Consider the following 19,117-nt stretch of genomic DNA (forward strand, 5'->3'; position numbering starts at 1 on the left):
AAAAATATGCATTTTGCATTGTTTGACTCAACCATTTATTTGAGTAAAGCTTCGAAAGATGAAAATAAGAAAAAGGGAAATAAAAATAAAAAACTTTTTTAGCATTTAATAGGGAAAATATGAACACTATGAAATTAGTCTAAATACCAGCTGGTCAAAAGATTAAGACCATACCAAAAAGAAGTCCTACACAGGGTAGGAAATGCCCAACAAGAGGTCTCAGTAGTGAGTTGCACAACCATCATTGCGAATAACTGCATACATTCACTTTGGTATGGTCGATATAAGCATTTGCAGAAGGCTGACTGGAATGTTATTCCAATAAGTGGTGAAGATGGCTTCACAAAGATCATGCACTGTTAGGAACTGATGTCCATTTCTATAGACTTCCCTTGCTATCTACCCCCAGACAATTTCAATGGGGTTTAGTTCAGGCAAACACGCTGAATGGTCCAAAAGAATAACGCTATTCGCCATGAAAAAGTCCTTTGGCCTGTAGGCATTGTGGATTGCAGCATTGTCCTGCTGATAGATCTAGTCATTTCTGCACAAGTGAAGGGCTTCAGTCAATAAGGATGCTCTCTCCAACATGCCATTGTAGCCAGCTGCTGTTTGATGCCCCTTTATAACCTGAAGCTTCATTATACCATGGAAGGAGAAAGCACCCCAGATCATGATAGAACCTTCTCCACTGTGTCGTGTAGAAAATATCTTTGGTGGGATATCCTTATCGTGCCAGTAACATTGGAAGTCATCTGGACCATCCAGGTTAAATTTTTTCTCATCAGAGAACAAAACCTTCTTCCACTTTTCTACTTCCCATGTTTGGTGCTTCTCAGCAAAGTTTAACCAAGCTGTTTCGTGGTGTGGAAGAAGGCATGGCCTTTGAAGACGTTTATGGTTTTTAAAGCCTTTCTTTTGTAGATGCTGTCTTATTGTGTTTGAGTTGCATTCTGCATCTGTAAGTGCCTTAATCTGGTTTGATGATCGGCTGGTGTCTTGCTGGAAAACCCATCAAATCCTCCTGTTCAACGCCAGCGAAATTTTCTTGGGCCAACCATTTGAAATTCTCATTTCGTATCCCTCAGGGTCTTTTAAGAAATTTGCAACAGCAGTTTTACTCTGCTCAATCTCGTTGAGAGAGACCTTGCTTTTGCAGCTTGACAATTCTGCCATGTTTTTACTCAGTGTAACATAGGAGATGTCAGTGGGAGATGTTGACAATGCTAATACTTGAACACAAATGACTAAATTTCATTACGTGTTTACCGATTAAGGCTTCATTTCAGTATGGTCTTAAACTAGTATTTAGGCTAATTTCATATTGTTAACATTTTCCCTATTAAATGCTAAAAAGTTTTTTATTTTCCCATTTTTTTATTGTCATCTTTTGAAGCTCTACTCAAATAAATGGTTGTCTAACAATGCAAAATGCATATTTTCTTATTTTTTCATTGGTTTTAAGATTTTGACTAGCAGTGTATTTGAAGATGTGGACTGGTTTGTCACGAAACTAGTTCACCAAAATTTCATTCTTATAAACAGAACAGGCATTAAGAAATGTTGGTTATACCTATATATGTATCTGTTTTGTAATTCTTTTTCTTAATAGGAAATATTTGTTCAAATAGTTTGTTAACAATAGTACAGTGTGAACTCCAGGTGTGAAGTGATGTCTTATGTATATTGCATTGGATTTTGTACCTCAGAATGATTCAGCAGCTACAGACAGACTTTGAACAGAACATTGAAGGCTCTGGTTCTGCAGCTGTAAATACCAATGAGCTTTCAGGTGGTGCTCGTATCAATCGTCTGTTTCATGAACGTTTTCCATTTGAAATTGTTAAGGTTAGTGAAAATTTGTCACAAGCTGTTGTTTCCTGTGTATTTCTAAATTTCAAAATCCCAGATTTTCCAGTGTTGGAATATAATAATTGTTATCAAATATTGAGGAAAATAATGAGCTTTATATTACCTTTACTTGTTACTCAAACATTTATAAGGGATATGAGAAACTTAATTTTTCTGTTTCAGTTTTTATTATAATGACAATATTAAAAAAAATGTCCCAAGTTGTAGAACATTATTTACAATTTTTACTATACATGTAATTCCAGCTGATGTACTGATTTTTTGTAAATATTTATTTATAACCCAAAAAAAACATTATTTATATTAAATAGAAAAATATAATGTAGTTACAGACTAATAGTTTTGCTGCAAGACTGGTATAACTACTTACACATGTTTATATTCTCCTTAACCTTTATGTAAATATCCATTTTCAGTGCTGTCATTTTTAACTTTTCTCAGATTCCTTATTTAACCTCCATCTATCTGACACAGTAGCCACATTTAAAGCTCATACAGTATGAGAGCTTACTAGTTTTTTTCTATTTCTTTCAATGAAACAACTGCTAAAATGTTTTGTAAATAGGGGTAATCAGATTTAGAAAAACATTTGTATCTGTCAATTATTTAGATGAGCTAAGCTACACCCTTGTGCAAATTAATTGAAACAAGATGGAAAATTACGATTTTTTCAGTTGTTTGCGTTTTATTTCTGAGAATCCACAAATTGCTCACAAATTAATACATGATATGACCGCCTTTATTTTTCACAAGATCATTGATTCGTTTTGGCATCAAGTCCACGAGTTGACTGCAATCTTTACTAATTTTTGGATTGTGGTACCACACCTCAATTATGACCTCAATTGGCTTATCTTTCATAGTACAGTCATTTCCCCCAAAGTTTTTTTTTTACAAATCGCCCAAAGATTTTCAATAGGATTTCAGTCCGGAGAGTTTCCAGGCCAGTCCAGCACCTTTATTTGCATTGTAGTAATAAAATTCTCCACAAGTTTCGATGTGTGGTACGGAGCCAGATCGTGCTGAAAAATGCCAGTTCCATCTGGAAATCCTTTTCAATTTCAAACGACTCTTCTCTGCAAAACTTCGATGTACTGTGGTCCTTGCATCATACCTTCTACGATATGTAAGCTTCTGATGCCATAGTAGCTGCAAAACGTCTTCTTCAAGGGATGTTTTACGAACTGATTGATGTGAGATTCTCGAAGTTTCTCACCTGGAGATATGTGAACATGCAGACTTCTTTGACCCTTTACGAAGAAATAAGTCAAATGAATAACACCTTCCTCCATTGTTCTTGCATCCAGTTCTTGTATTTCAGACCCCATTGATACTGTTTTTTCTTCATTGAGTTGGTAAGAAGTTGTTTTATGACTGGTATCCTTGATCTTCTAATGCAATTTCAAATGACATAATATTCCTCAAAATTTTGTCATATATCCTAAAAATAGATCGACTGTTCTGCAAACACAGCTAATGATGCTGTCTGTGTGAAAAAAAGACTATTAAAGGAAATCAGTAGGTCCAGCGAGCCTACACCGGCCACCATGCTGAAAATATTGTAAAATGACTATTTGTTTCAATTAATTTGCACAAGGGTGTAGATCTTTGTAGGTAGTCAGCTATGAATATAATAGGAGGGGGGGAGCTTAAAACGTTATCTAAGATAGAAAAAAACGTCAAGGATCTGAAATAAACGTACATGAAAGACAACTGTTTTGATGGCATATTGTGAGTTAACTAAAAGTGGTGAAAGGAAAAGCTATTTTTTGCTCTTTGATGTATTTCAGAACTGATAAGATAGAGCTACACAATACTGTGCTGTTGAAATAATTCACTAAATTTATCTGACATTATTTAATAATTTTACAAAAAGTTAGGCTTCAAAACATTTTAATTGTGTGAGAACTGTTTCAAGGCTTCAGTAAAAGGGCTTAACTAGTACAGCCTGTTTAAGAAATCAGTGTAAATCTGAGTCTCAGAAAGTGTTAAGGAATAAATTAGGGTTAGGGATATGGTCATAAGTTATACAGGATTAAAAGTATATCCTACTTTGTTTTATGACTGCAAATATTTTGTTGTATAGTATACAACTTTTGAACTTTCAAAGTGATTGAGACAATTAATTTTAGAGTTACAATTGTAAAAAAACCAAGTGAAAAAGTGCTCTGAAGGAATGTTGTTGGCTTAATTTTTTATGTTATGTAAGTATGTTTTATAGGATTTATTTAAAATAATTTCCTTTTTTATATTTTTTCAAAAAAAAGATGGAGTTTGATGAAAAAGAATTAAGAAAAGAAATTGCATTTGCAATCAGAAACATCCATGGTATAAGGTAAGCAAACAGCTTTGTTGCAAAAAGGTATTTCTTCTAATTACTCATTTTGAAATATTGAAATACTAGTAATTTTGTAAGCTTTAGTATTATTAGTTGCATAGTTGTTTTCAAACACTTTCTTTGAATAATAATGATTCTCTGCTGTAAACTGATGTCTAAAGTTAAAGATCTTTGAGTTGGTTTAAATGATAAAAATACAGGTTGTACAAGCATAAATGTCCTTCAGTAAGTTTTAGATTAGACATTTTTAATTATATTATTTTAAATTGAAGAGTCACTACTGAATGAATGTGATCTTCTATTTACTTCACTGAAAGTTACATTTTGTGTTATAAGAAAAATTAGTAACTATATGAGTAACTAGTTTGTCAGCAGAATAATAATGTATATTTAATTGTGGTAGAGCATTACGTATTGTACAAATACTTAAGGAGTTCTGTGTTGTTAGTGATTGAGTAAAGAGCTATATATCAAAAGCAAACAATTTTCTTACATTCTGCTATATGAGGGCCACTTTATTTATATGCTTTGATCACTAGCCGTGAAGTAACCAAAATTAGTCTCCTGCAACAGAAAGAACAAACCAAAGAATAAATTAGACCTATACTTTATAGTTTATTTACTAAAATTCACATTTTGGTGACTTAAATAAATTAACACCTAAATTGTAGACCATTTTCTATCTGTAAACAAGTTTGTATTATAATATGGTTTCACAGGTTACATAGTTCTTTGTATTTTAAATTCTAGTTTCGTTACACCATGAATGAGTGCAGTTGACTGACTGTTATTTTATATCTACAAATACAGCACTGTGTTTTAAAATAAACTGATGTTTTACAACACAATAATAGTCCATAAGTATATGTATATAGTCAGAAAGTAATGTTACATTTCAGGGTTGGACTGTTCACTCCAGATATGGCATTTGAAGCTATTGTTAAAAGACAGATAGCCAGGCTGAAGGAACCTTCTCTAAAATGTGTGGACTTAGTTGTTAGTGAGCTGGGCAATGTCCTTAGGAAGTGTACAGAAAAGGTGAGTCCTTGCATAGTTTGATCTTTGTGTGGCAAACAAAAAGTATAATTCACAATAATTCCATTGTATTTTTTTATAAACTGTATTTATATGGGTAGGGTTACGATGCACATCCTAATATTAATTTTAATTTCTTAACCATCTTTTACTGCTCATCTCATGAGGTTTTAGTGATTTACATTCAAAATGTAATTAACTACTTTTTGTTTGTCATACCAGTCAGTATAACATAAAATTATAGCTAATAATCCATATTTTAGTAACAAATAACTTTTAAGTTCTTAATTTTATAAGGCAGTATTTAAAACAAAAAATCCTTTTTTTTTTTAGGTATCCTCTCTTTTCTGTTTTATTTACCACCCCTCCAACAAATACCAAATTTAATGTAAACTACTCACTATAAAATTGTTATTGTTCAGACCATAATTTTTAGTCTTCAATCATCTTTTGTTTATTTGATGGTTCTGTAACCAAATCAGACCCCTCTGACCACACCCACCTGTCACGACCTCTCTTCAGGGTTTGTTAATATATTACGTATAACCAATAGAAACTCATGTTTTTCATCAATCAAATGATGTATTATGTCATTTTCTGAGTCGAGAATAGGCATTTGCTGTGTCATTACAAGCTTCATTCTCACAGGAAAGATAACTATCTTGGATGAATTTGTAACTACTCTTGTTGCATGGTTAGAAAAACCAGAAAAACTGTGATAGTTAATGGAAATTGTATGCTTTTTCATATAGTCATTATTATATGATTTTTAGTGCATTACCAAATTGAATACAAATTTTATGCAATACTACCATTAGTGTAGAAAAAAATAGGGTTAAGTGTAATTAAAGAGAGAGAAAATAAAAGCCCTGGTAAGGTCTTCATTTCTTGTTTCTCCTTATTTATATGTTATTTATTATAAAACTAACTAAAATGTAAAAATATGGATCTCTTTAGATGAGTTAAGATTAGATTAGATAAATAATGTTTCAAATTCCCAAAGAACTTATAACTTAAAATGGCATAAATAGTAGCAGTTAAACAATAAAACATTTTTGTCTATTTATAACACTTGTATAAGCATTTATTTATTGCATTTAATTATTTATTGTATAAGCATCTTCATTCAGTGTGGTTGTTTATATAAACAGGCATTAAAGTTGAGTTTATTTACGTAGTAAATTATATTTGAAGTAAATTTAAATGTAATTCAACTTATCAGTGAAATTGGTTTTGTTTGGGTAATATAGTTACAATTAATAGAAGTATTCATTTGTTTCACTTTTTTGTTGCCTAACTTATTTGCTGGGCCCTTCCAAACACCATTTATAACTGCATATCGAATCCACTTGAGTTACACAATCTGAGTTATTCATAAATATAACACCTGTTTTTGATATCATTACTTAAACATTTTTTCTGTGATCAAGTCTAGGAGTTTTATTTCTGTTTCTTCAGTCTAATTTGATCATAGACCTTGAGAAAACTGGTATTTAAACTTAAGTCAAACTTTTAACTCCATTCAAGGAGAACAGTTGCAGTATTTTCTTTCTCAAACTATAATTGCATTGTGTTTTGGTAACATCTCATTTTTTGGGCAAAAGACAAAACTAGTTACTGGGGGACAAAGAGTAGATATATTTTTAAAAACTGTATATGAGTGAGCAGTTCATTCAGAAATGTGAACCAGTATGTTTTGGTGTAGTGGTTAAAACCTTGTGATTTGATGGTCAGAAATGTGAACCAGTATGTTTTGGGTGTAGTGGTTAAAACCTTGTGTTTGATGGTCAGAAATGTGAACCAGTATGTTTTGGGTGTAGTGGTTAAAACCTTGTGTTTGATGGTCAGAAATGTGAACCAGTATGTTTTGGGTGTAGTGGTTAAAACCTTGTGTTTGATGGTCAGAAATGTGAACCAGTATGTTTTGGGTGTAGTGGTTAAAACCTTGTGTTTGATGGTCAGAAATGTGAACCAGTATGTTTTGGGTGTAGTGGTTAAAACCTTGTGTTTGATGGTCAGAAATGTGAACCAGTATGTTTTGGGTGTAGTGGTTAAAACCTTGTGTTTGATGTTCAGAAATGTGAACCAGTATGTTTCGGGTGTAGTGGTTAAAACCTCATGATTTGATGGTCAGAAATGTGAACCAGTATGTTTCGGGTGTAGTGGTTAAAACCTCATGATTTGATGGTCAGAAATGTGAACCAGTATGTTTTGGGTGTAGTGGTTAAAACCTTGTGTTTGATGGTCAGAAATGTCAACAAGTATGTTTTGGATGTAGTGGTTAAAACCTTGTGTTTGATGGTCAGAAATGTGAACCAGTATGTTTTGGGTGTAGTGGTTAAAACCTTGTGTTTGATGGTCAGAAATGTGAACCAGTATGTTTTAGGTGTAGTGGTTAAAACCTTGTGTTTGATGGTCAGAAATGTGAACCAGTATGTTTTGGGTGTAGTGGTTAAAACCTCATGATTTGATGGTCAGAAATGTGAACCAGTATGTCTTGGGTGTAGTGGTTAAAACCTCATGATTTGATGGTCAGAAATGTGAACCAGTATGTTTTGGGTGTAGTGGTTAAAACCTTGTGATTTGATGGTCAGAAATGTCAACCAGTATGCTTTGGGTGTAGTGGTGAAAATCTTGTGATTTGATGGTCTTGGATTTGATTCCCATTGCCACCAAACTTACTCATCCTACACTTGTTGTGGCAAAGTAGCCAAGGCTATCTGGCACTGTCACCAAATTTAAACTGCTGACTAGAGGAAAAGCAACTGGCTGGCACCTGCTGCAAAGTTTTTCTCTTTCTTTTAGTTGCCTAACTCTAATTTTCAAAATGGAATAATAAATAAATATATTTTGTGAACTAGCTTATGAACTTACAAAGTACTTTATTTTTTTTTATATTACATGTAGTATAATATTGTAAATACAATAATTCCTCTAACTTGAAACATATGGGGCCAAAGCCATACAGAATATCAAAACTTTTGAGTTACTGAGGTAATCTCCTTCTATCCCCAAATCAAAATTCTTTTTTTGCCCAAATAAACTACTATACATTACTGTTTCAAAATATAAATTTTAATAGTTTTAATGTACTTATATTATTACCTTTTGTATTAAATAGTGGATTTCTTATGACGATACTTGTCCTTATAATTCTGGACCTATTCGGTATCAAGTACACACTTGCATATCAAAAGTAAAAATGTATAATTCTAATTTTTTTTTACTTAAATATATTTTTAAAGTACATATTATAACATCATATACCTTTTAATTAAGAGTATTTCACAAATAAAATTGAAAATTTTCAACCTGATTCCTGCACAACTCAGGAGCCTATCCTAAAAACAGTACAATTTTTTCATCAAACGTTTTTGTTTTATTCCTAAATATAGATATTTATTTGCCAAGAAACTATTTTCCTTTGTAAATGTAATGAACTAAGTCTCATTTTTATTGTCTTCTTTCTGTTTCAGTAGTTTTATTATTACAGTGTGATACACTCTTACAGATGATAGTCAAAACAACTAACACCAATGAATCTTAGCTTTTAAAATAGCTGAAATAATTTAGATAGAAGAAGTTCTAATCTATCTGCATCAATATTAAGTATATAAAGTGATTTTAGAAGTAATTTATGCTTGTCAAAATGTTCACCACTTCCATAGATATGAACAAAGAATTCTAAACTGAAGTTTACAACAATTAGCAATAAACCACAGATCTTGAATGTTCTAGTTTCTTTCGTTTTTGTCTTTTTGTTCCGGATAAAGCTTCTGTGTTAAACCACATTTTTGAAAGCTACAGGAATATTCTTGTGTGACAAAAGATCAGGAAAATTTAATTAATACATATAAATAAAATAATTTATTTAGTGAAAATAAAGTACATTTATTACACAAATTATTCTTGAACAAAAATATTGGCAAAATCATGATAATAATGGCTGATAAATGTAAGGGCTGATGCCATTTTGAAAGATAATGACATTGGTCACCAGTTAGTCCCTTTTGATCATGTTTTATATGATTTAATTATAGCCAGAAGCTGTGACAGCTTCAGTTAGTATCACATAAACTGAAACTGACAAGATATACAATAACACTTGGTAGTAAAAAAACAAATTCTAATTTATATTTTTGTTTTAATGATGTTCGATGTTTGAAAATTGCACAAACTCAGAAATTACAGAAATATGTTTAAAGGAAAACTACATACTACTTAGGACTTTTTAAGCTTCATGCAGTTTGATTAAGTATGTCTACTGTGAGAAGAAATATCAATCATGGTATATCAGTTATAACTTCCAGTCTATAAAGCATTTCTCAAGAGGAGAAGCAGATGTAGAAAATGAACATGGTGAAGGTGCATGTTAAATTAAAGCAAATGTTATGTAGCTCAGTAAGCTGCTGTGATTTATATAATAATGTTCTGAATGGATATATTAGAACAAACTGTAAAATATATCGTATGATTTAAAAACATTAATTAAATTACCCAGATGGGTCGCTTCCCAGCACTACGTGAAGAAACGGAAAGAATCATCAACACTCACATCCGTGAACGAGAACAAAAGACAAAAGAACAGCTGATTCTGTTAGTTGATATGGAACTGGCATACATGAATACTAACCATGAGGACTTTATAGGATTTACAAAGTAAGAGAAAAGTATGACCCTCGAATGTTTTGCAATTATTTTACCAAGCAGCAAAGAACCACATTGTAAGAACTCTCTTTAAATCTGTGGATATAACATTTATCTGGTTTTTACAGTTAAGTTTTTCACTTGATAACAAAATATTTATTTAAAAGTCTGTGTACTTTGTTAAAGCATTTGTATTTGATGGTTTAAAACATTTTCTTGTGTCTGTTTTATTGCATTTGTCTCAGTCAGGGCTTAATTTAAGAAATTTTATCAAACAGCTAATAGGGTAACAAATGTTTTCACTTCAACCTCACTTTTAAACTTTTTTTTGTACAAGTCACAATAATTTGCTGACTTACATTCATAGTTTAATTAAAGAAACTTCAGTATCAGTGTATTATAATGAAATTTGCGTTACCACAAACGTTATAATTTAAAGTTTTAATTTCTTTATTTCACAAGTATAATAATTCATTTACAACTGGCTTACATGCATATAACAAAACTACTTGTACAATGCTTATTTCAAATCAGAGATCAGAGAAAAATAAATTTCCTCACCCTTTAACAGTAGCTTTGCCTATTTTTTATTTATTTATTTCAAAGACCATGTACTTATGAAATTAACATGTTTATAACCAACAGAAAGAGCTCATTTTAAACTACAATCTTCCATTTGTTATTTTAAAACTTGCACAATAATTGTTACCAAGTATATCAAACATCTGAAGCATTATCTGATGATTTCATTTTTACTACCTTTTAGCGTCATCTCTTTCCTAGCTACATACTGATAAGATAGAAAGTTAAATTGTATTTAAGTTTTACTTTTATGTTTTATTTAAATGTGTATTGTTTCTATTTTAAAATTCATGTTTGAAATATTTAATTTTTGATATAACCTAAACTTTGCCCCAGTTTGTGAGGGATTAACTAAGGATGGGATTGCAAAAACATTTTGCCAGAGGTTTTATCTGCTAAAGGTACTTTAATATGCCTTAAGGACATTCACTAAGATTGTGTTAAGGAAAAAAGTAACAAACCATAAATGATCCCTTGGTGTGGATTCCTGTAAGTGATGAGGGGACCTGCCAGGGAAAGTTCTGTTCTTTCCGTTTGTCTCCTCTGGGATCTAAACATCCACCCATTTGTTTGCCGTGCGTGGTGACCCGTAAAGGGGAGAAGAGGATCCTGGTGGTTGAGAGGTCCAACCCTAACATACTACCTTGGCCATGAATTCCTGTAGACGGGCAGACTTTGAACGGCCCCCCAAGGTCAATCAGCTAGTCCACTTGGGCTCGGGTCAACCAAGTACCAGTGTTGAGAACAACAGGTGTTGTGAACATTGTATCTGATGCTAGTGTTTGGGTATAGTGTTCATGAAACCTTGGCATTGCTGCAGTGTCCTTGTATGGTGTTTTAGTGTGTCCTCTCATACGGCTCCCTGATGGGTGGGGTCAGTGGGCACCAAAAAATTCTTTTTTGTCATTATGGATCCTCCAAATAAAAGCTTAAATAGTGTGAAAACAGTCCATAGGTAAAAGACCACATCTTGAAGGTTCTGAGCAACAGTCTTTAACATCTGTAACACCTGTACCTTGTTTTCTTATACTATATTTTCTTTCAGACACACCTTTAGGGCAAATGTCTCCCTTTTTCATTCAGAAGAGACTTGCTGGCTCTCCAAAGTCAGTAAAGAAGCTTTGCTCTGGTAACATATTGGTGGAAACATCCACTTCTCAACACAGTGAACTCCTCTTGCATTCAAAGGCAATTGGGGATATACCTATTGAGGTTACGCTTCATGCAACTTTGAATTCCTCATAAGGAGTTATTGTTGAGAGGGATTTGAAGAACTTCCCCAAGTCAGAGGTTCTTCCTGGTTTCTCCCCCCAAGGAGTTTCTGCATGAGGAATTATGATGCCAACCAATATCCTCATTCTGACATTTACATCACTGCATGCACCTGCCACTATCAAGGCATGTTATATTAATTGCAAGGTATTGCCATACATTCCAAACCCTCTCAGATGTTTCCAGTGTCAGTGGTTCAGTCACTCAAAGACATCATGTTGTGGTTCCTTGATGTGTGCTCGTTGCAGTGGCAAAGACCACAATGCCTATCAGTGTGAAATGGACCATCATTGCATCAACTGCAATGGCTCTCACCCATCCTACTTTCTTTCTTGCCATAAATAGTTGGAAGAAAAACAGGTGCAGCACTTGAAAACGATTCAAAACATTACTTATCCTAAGCTTGAAAGTTGCTGTCCACCACTTTATCTTGGACGTATGCTGCTGCACTTTGTTCCACTACTACAGTGGGAGTCCATACAGATCTCTCTGTGCCTCCAAAAGAATCATTCTCAAACCAACTAAAACGTGTTTTGACGTACATGGTTAAAAAAGTTGATGAATCAACACCCATCTCTGTCCCTAACATACATTCCAGCAAACCCCAAGATCCTCTTCCTTTGGTTCTGGAGATGGGCATTTTCTTGGTTACATTTTCTTCTCCCACCCCAAGATGCAAAATGATCATTCGTTCATGTACTCAATTGCTGGAATCCTCTTGCAACAACAAAGACCTGCCCAACTAACCCAGGGCAGGATCCATGGAGGTCCACAGACCTCCCTCAAATAAATACAATAAAGAAAAAAGACATGGTCATAAACAGAAGGGCTCTCTGCCCAATTTGCCTACACATAAATAAAAATGTACACCTTGATACAATGGAACTTTCGAGGTTTACATTCTAGTCTGGATGACATCAAAGTACTGATTGTTTCCTACCATCCTGTATGTCTTTTCTTACAAGAAACATTTCTGAAACCTGCCAATACAGTCACCTTTTGGCAGTTTTCAGAAATGACAAGTTGTGTGATGGATGAGTGCATGGAGGGGTGGCACTGTTGGTTGATCTGCAGGTGCCCCTCCTGTCACTGTTGCTTGACACATCCTTGGAGGCTTTAGCCATCTGTTTCCTTGGATTGTACCATCAGTGTTTGTTCTATCTACCTGTCACCTGGAGAGACCTGTGATCAATCAGACCTTGATGCTGTCATTGAACAGTTACTGTCTCCCTTTTCAATCCTAGGAGACTTTAATGGACATCATCTCATCTGGCGAAGTGCTAATATTGATGGGAGGGGTTGCTCTGTAGAGCGTATGCTCTTGATCACAACCTTTTTTTTTTCAATAGTGGTTCTTATACTTATTTTCATGCACCTAGTCAGTCCTTTACTGCTATTAATCTCTCAATTTGCTCCCCTTCACTATTCTCCCAGTTTTCATGGTGGGTTGACAATAACCCACGAGGCAGTGATCATTTTCCTGTAATTTTAAGAGAGACTGGCCATGGTCAATGCCACTGACCCACATACCCCAGGGGAAGCTGGATCAATCAAACTGGCCTCCTTTCTCTGCTCTTTCAGAACTTGATCCTGCCATTATCTGTAAGTCATCAATAGACAACAGTGTGGAAGCAGTAACTGACTGTCAGTGATGTCGAAAAAACCCACTTGTTGAGAAATTTATATGCAAAAACGGCTTGTTTGGGTTGAGAAACCGTTTTTGCATATAAAAGTAACTGACTGTATTATACAGGTAGCTGCTCAATATATTCCTAAAACCTGAACATGTTTTCAATGATATTCTCATCCATGGTGGAATCCTGCCTGCCACATGGCATGGAAGGCTCAAAAAATGGGCCTGGGATACTTTCCGTAGGTATTCCACACTCTTGAACTGCATCGCTTTCCTGTGGGCCCATGCACATGCTCGATGGGTAAGATATCAAAGCCTTATTTTACCTTAATTTTCTTTTATGCAATTTAATAATTTTAAGTTTTTACCAAATGTTTGGCAGAGATAGCCCAGTCGCTTTGCACAATAAAACACCAACCAACCAACCATAAATGGCAGGAACAGAAAATAAAACATAAACTGAGTGAAAGGATAAAAATCCAAAATTACAAATATAGCCAGAAGATTTGTTAGGATTATTTAATGAAGAATTAAAAGATATGTTTGTTGTTGTTTTTTTCTTTCTTAATTTTAATCATTTCATTCCACTGTATGTTGATGGTAATAGCTATACTTAGTGACATGATAGAGAAAATATAAACATTTACCTTAATTTAAAAAACAAAAAAACTTTTAAAATATTTATTTAAGAGTTTACAGAGGTTATCCATATAAAATTTGAAAGCTAAATTTAAGAAAACTATTTTTAATACTTAAAAATCACCTTCCTTCTGAATTACTTAGAATCTCATGTTTCAAACAGTTTCATCCACTAGTTTTATTTTTGGAAAGTTTGAGAGAGTTATATAATCTACTTGCAATGTAAGTATGTCAAACTGGAAAGGTTTTGTTTCCAGTGTGGTGTAGGAGATTTAGGGAACCATAAAATTATGTTAAATAATAATAAAAACGTGCAGATAATCTGTTTTCCTGTGTAGTTATCCATTAATAGCAATTATTAGATACAAAAAAACATTGAAAAGTTTATTTAAAACTGAGAAGAAAAAATTCTTTTCAGAGGCTTGCAAAAATTTTTACATTATGTTAGGTGTTTGTTTGTTTTAAAATAAACCACTGAATTGAATAGGGGGGGGTAATAACACAAGTAATAGAATTTAAAGAGCTATTTTAAAGGTGGTCGTGGTCTCAGTCATTCTTTAACCTTTTAAAATGGGTCATGGATCAAAGGTCATGTCATGTTTGTTGACTTGCATTCAGAATTTTATTTAACTACTATTTTATGAATTTATGTCAATAGGTTTGTAATTATATTGTAGACTATAATTCAAATTTTATTATTATACATGAGTTAATATTTAAAGTAAATATTAAAAGAAACCTGAATATCAGGTATGTGGTATGTTGAATGCAGCACTAGTTAAAGTTAGATGTTTGTCAAAATACTACATCTATTGTTTTGTATGAATTATGAACTCAAATTACCAACATTGACAAGTTACAATATAAAATGAGAACCTCGTGTCTCTTTATTTTACTGAGATTTGGCTTATGTACTGAATCAAACACAGTGGCTCCAGTCACCTCTCTCCATTTTTGAAAACAGTCCCCTTATATACACTTATTTCAATATATGACATGAATAACCAATTTACAGCTAAGAATGTCCTCCTAGTGGTTTTCTCAGCCGTCTGTTAAAAGGCTACCTCGTTCTTTGTAACAGCATTTCAAAGAGGTAGGTTGTGTCTTTAGTCTGCTAGAAGTTTCATGTTTTTATTTTTAAGACTTAAATACAACTTAATTACTAATCTTGATGAATAATAATGGAATTCTCTGGTATTGATGTAGTAATTTATGATTTTTGTGGTTCATATCCTCCACTTGCAAAATTTTAAAAGGCTTAGCAACCTGTGTCTACTGGTTTTATCTTTAGTAAAATTGGACTGAAACCAGATAAATTGTGGTATAGCGTAGTTATAGTATGAAGCTGATTGATCAAGAAGTGAAGATGGTTATAACCCAAAATTTTCAAGTACATTTGAATTGCATTCAACAGAAGGTAGTACCTTTTGATAACTCAATTTTTTATGCATTTACTTGGGTAAAAAATTATTCTTTGATCACAGTAATTTAATATTATTTTTATTATAGCCATTTAATATTTGATTCTTTTTCAAGTAGAACTGAACTGTTAATTTACTATGACTAAGCTTGCGGCTAGTTACCAAAAGAATGAGAGTGATGATTAGAGGGTTAATTACTGTTATTGATATTTATTATTACTTTTTAACAGTCTTAAGTCTTTTAACAGTTTCATAGAAAGCATAAAAGCTACTCAGACTGATGTTTATATGAAAATGTATTTTTTTACAGGGAAGACTTGTACCCAGGAGGGTGAGTGGGTTACAGATTGTTTGGCTTTTTTTGCCTGGTTTGTTTGGTAGTGACTGACTGTTTTATCTGATGGCTTGTTTCTCTGTAGACTTTTATCCTCTTTTCAGCCTTGTTCATGAACTAACAATAATACCCTGTAGTGGTAGTATTTGTAACTAGATTAACTGATTTTTCTAGATTTTCATCTTACAAGCTACCAACTTTGCTGAATGTGTATGGTTACACAAGTTAATATGACACTTGATTGTAATAACCTGTTTCTTTGAATATGTTATGCCTCTAAGTACTCAAGCATATAAAGTATATATATGCAATATTGGAAAGGTTAATAATTTTAACAAAAAATAATTTATATGCACATATCTCTAACTGTAGTAAATGCTTTTGGCATCAACAATGTAATATGTTTATCACATCATATACCACCAAACATTTTTTACAAACTGACTTACTATTATACATTATATACAATTTTTTTTAGTAAATTCACATTTGAAACGATTTACTGGCTGTTCTTAAAACATACAAACAACTCATGGTAACTTGAGAACAAATTCTTTAGATAAAAAAATATAACACTTTTACAGCATAATTCATGATGTTTGAAATGTTATCAGAGCATTAAAAAACTGAGGTATGTGAAAGGTGATATGTAAATAAAATGTCCATGATGAAAAAACTGGGATTCTGTGTTTGGCTACCAGAAGATTGCTCAGTAATGTCAGGTATAATGGTTCTGGTCTGCAGGCATCATACCATTAATTTAGTTTCAATTCATCTTAAAACTGCACTTCTATATCGGTCAAGGTGCTTGCTGAAATAGAAGCTATTGCAGCAGTTATGTCCAGTTTTGCTACACAACAAAATTAGTTCAGCTTGTTGAGCAACTATTAGCTCTGTCATTCTTAACTCATGTCATTCTGCTGTGGATACAGAGGAAGTGTAAGCATACAGCATCTTTATACATGAACAACTGTCTAGTGGCAAAATGTGCATTACAAAGTAACCATGTTATTGACATTTTTTATTTATATAACTGTATATGTACCCCTCCTTTCTCTGTGATGCTTGTACAATGTTGCACAAATTATGAATACCCAAGATAATCAGAAACTGGAAACAAGTTCTAATCTTGTGTTATTTGTATGATTTTAATATCCCAGAAATACTAATATTTAGTATTTGAAAAAAAATTTAACAACAACTGGTTAAACTACTTTTAAGATGTTACAGTCCTAATAGTTTCTTATATTTATTTCTTTTGTAAAGGTTCATTCTATTTTATTTTTATTTCTAAGAAAATTTTGTACATGCAATGAATTTATTTAAAATTATGAAATTAAAGTTTTTCACTTTTCCACTAGTTTGGTGTTGAACTTTGAGCAGTTCTACTGATATTTACAAGTTTTAACCACAGTATTTTATGTATCATGATGTTAAGATATGATTAAGAGAAATTCTGAACAATTTCTTTCTGTTTGGTGATGTTAGGGTTGTAATTTTTTTTAATGCTGGGAATTATTGTACTGATACTAATAAGGAGAGAAGTGGTATTTATTTTTGGGTGAGTATGTTTTATGCTTTTGAATGGATAAATGTAAATAGTAATATATAATTAACATTCTTTAGAAGATAAATCACCATAAAACTTACACTGTTAATTGTTGAAATTCTAGTTACTCTCATAACCATTTTGTAAAATTGAAGTATATATGTGTATCAGTGTTGTTATTCATGAAATATTTCATTTTGTAATCATATATTTGCTCAAGAATGTAAATTAATGCTGCAACCAATTCTCATTAAATAACTAAATTGATGAGTAACGCTCGTGTCAAAATAATGTATATCTTGACTCTTGTTTTTGTTACAAGATGTGAGTTCACATATTGGGAATGTTAAATGATTTTTCTTTGTATTTTCATATTGGACCACTAAATGACAAAATAATTTTCTTTCTGTTCAGTCTCATATTGAGCTCTTCCATACTCATATTTTTGTTGGCTGTGCTGCTGTCAGTCAATCTGTGAAGGACTGTATCCAAAATGTTTCTGTATGGATGTGCTGATATTCTTGAGTCATGGAGATGACAAATATTTATTTCAAAACGATATTGTTACCTTTTAGTATCTGTATCAGACCGTTAATCTGGGTATGTCTCAACATATAATTTTACTGAAATAATAAAATATGGAAATTGGATCTCTTGTTATCCACAATTTACTGAGATATTATTCAATAACAAATTGATAAACATGTGGAAAACAAGTAATGATGAAAAAAAAAATTGAGCCATACAGAAAGTGGTTATGAAAAATCGACATTCTTGGACAGTGTTTTTTATTTGTGTAATTGCCGTCTGAAATAAGGAAGCAGTGGTAAGCAGGTGCTCTACAATTATTTTACTAAAGGTAAACACTATGTGAAATTACTTGCAGTGCAACTAAGTCAAAATACACATTTCTGGGTGTAAACCAGTAACTGCCAAATGAGTAAAAGACCTCAAATTATTAATTTGTTTTCAGTTACCACAATTTTCAATTATTTCACATCTAATTAACTTCTACAAACATTTTATAGGACAAACAAACATTTGGTAAATGTCACATTTCAAGGATGTGTGGTATGCACACAAATACATATAGGTTGGTAGAGACTTTTAAAACAAAAGTACTGACACTTTAGAGGATATTCTGATATACTTGTATAATGGTTTTATTTCAAAAGTAACTATGTTTTAGCCATTATTGTATGCAGAGATCAATTGTTTCTGTAGGTTTTATAATCAAATTCATATTTTTTGTGTAAAAATGCCAACTTATAAAATGTGATCATATTAGTTTGAATGGTGAAAATATGGTTGCTGAAAAAAACAAAGTTTAGATATAGATACTGGAACTAACAACTTTTAATTCTTTACTTTCATGTGGTTGGTAATTTTTCGGTATTGACTTCTTTACTATACTCTCATCTCTTTATCCAGTAAAGCTGCCAATATCAAGTGGTTACTTTGCAGTAAAATATAATTTCTATGTAAATCAAATTAAAACTATGCCTCCTGAAACCCTTTATCTGGATTTAATAATGAAATTTCCCTAGATTTCTGTGCACATACAATTAAGTATGGAATATAGCCCAAAAATAAGTAATGTTTTTTTTTATATTTAAAGTTATGCTTCATTTATCATTCCTGAGAGCAGTCTGGCATGGCCAGTTAGTTAGAAAGCTTGACTTGCAATCTCAGGGTGTTAGCTTCAGATCCACATTCCTCCAAACATGCTCACCCTTCCAACCATGGGGGCTTTATAATGTAATAGTCAATCCACTGTTTGTTAGTAAGAGTAGCC

At 32.6% G+C, this 19,117-nt stretch overlaps 1 protein-coding gene across 11 annotated transcripts in view; it reads left to right on the forward strand.

The window, feature by feature from the left end:
* Window positions 1-19,117, forward strand: part of LOC143245038 (dynamin-1-like) — a 63,749-nt gene that overhangs the window by 19,598 nt on the left and 25,034 nt on the right. For 6 of the 11 annotated variants that reach the window (XR_013025443.1, XR_013025444.1, XM_076490824.1 and 3 more), the window contains exons 8-11: window positions 1,710-1,848; window positions 4,140-4,207; window positions 5,110-5,248; window positions 9,747-9,904. Coding sequence is in view for 7 of the 11 variants with exons in the window: in XM_076490824.1 (XP_076346939.1) it covers window positions 1,710-1,848; window positions 4,140-4,207; window positions 5,110-5,248; window positions 9,747-9,904 (504 nt within the window). In the remaining 4 variants the exon portion in view is untranslated. Of the gene's footprint in view, window positions 1-1,709; window positions 1,849-4,139; window positions 4,208-5,109; window positions 5,249-9,746; window positions 9,905-15,749; window positions 15,771-19,117 lie in introns of all 11 variants that reach the window. The other 5 variants (XR_013025441.1, XR_013025442.1, XM_076490821.1 and 2 more) reach the window with 1 other exon arrangement.

This window comes from Tachypleus tridentatus, chromosome 2 (genome assembly GCF_004210375.1).
Source record: "Tachypleus tridentatus isolate NWPU-2018 chromosome 2, ASM421037v1, whole genome shotgun sequence".
Taxonomy (NCBI): Eukaryota; Metazoa; Arthropoda; class Merostomata; order Xiphosura; family Limulidae; genus Tachypleus; species Tachypleus tridentatus.